The sequence below is a fragment of the Eimeria mitis genome, genomic scaffold (assembly GCF_000499745.2).
Source record: "Eimeria mitis Houghton genomic scaffold, Emh_scaff2120, whole genome shotgun sequence".
Lineage (NCBI taxonomy): Eukaryota > Apicomplexa > Conoidasida > Eucoccidiorida > Eimeriidae > Eimeria > Eimeria mitis.
The window spans coordinates 5,702-5,980 of record NW_013570445.1 but is presented as its reverse complement, the minus strand read 5'-3'; the positions used below and the strand labels follow the sequence as shown (position 1 = coordinate 5,980).

At 59.5% G+C, this 279-nt stretch overlaps 1 protein-coding gene across 1 annotated transcript in view; it reads left to right on the top strand.

The window, feature by feature from the left end:
- The window catches only part of EMH_0048950 (uncharacterized protein), a gene marked incomplete at both ends in the record, with an annotated part of 2,931 nt that overhangs the window by 1,966 nt on the left and 686 nt on the right, over positions 1-279 (top strand). The window contains one exon of the mRNA XM_013496467.1: positions 3-279. Within this exon, the coding sequence (XP_013351921.1) occupies positions 3-279 (277 nt within the window). The remainder of the gene's footprint in view (positions 1-2) is intronic.

Genomic DNA, 279 nt, shown 5'->3' with positions numbered 1-279 from the left:
GCAGCAGCAGCAGCAGCAGCAGCAGCAGCAGCAACTGCTGCTGCTGCGAAGGCAGAGCCGGATACAGCAGCAGCAGCAGCAGCAGCAGCAGCAGGAGCGCCAGATGCTGCAGCAGCAGAAAGAACAGATGCTGCTGCTGCCGCTGCTGCTGCAGCAGTTACAGCAGCAGCAGCAGCAGCAGCAAACAAAGCAGCTGCAGCAGCAGAAACAGCAGCAGCAGCAGCAGATACAACAAAAGCTGCAGCAACAGAAGCAACGGAAGATGCGGCTGCAGCAGCT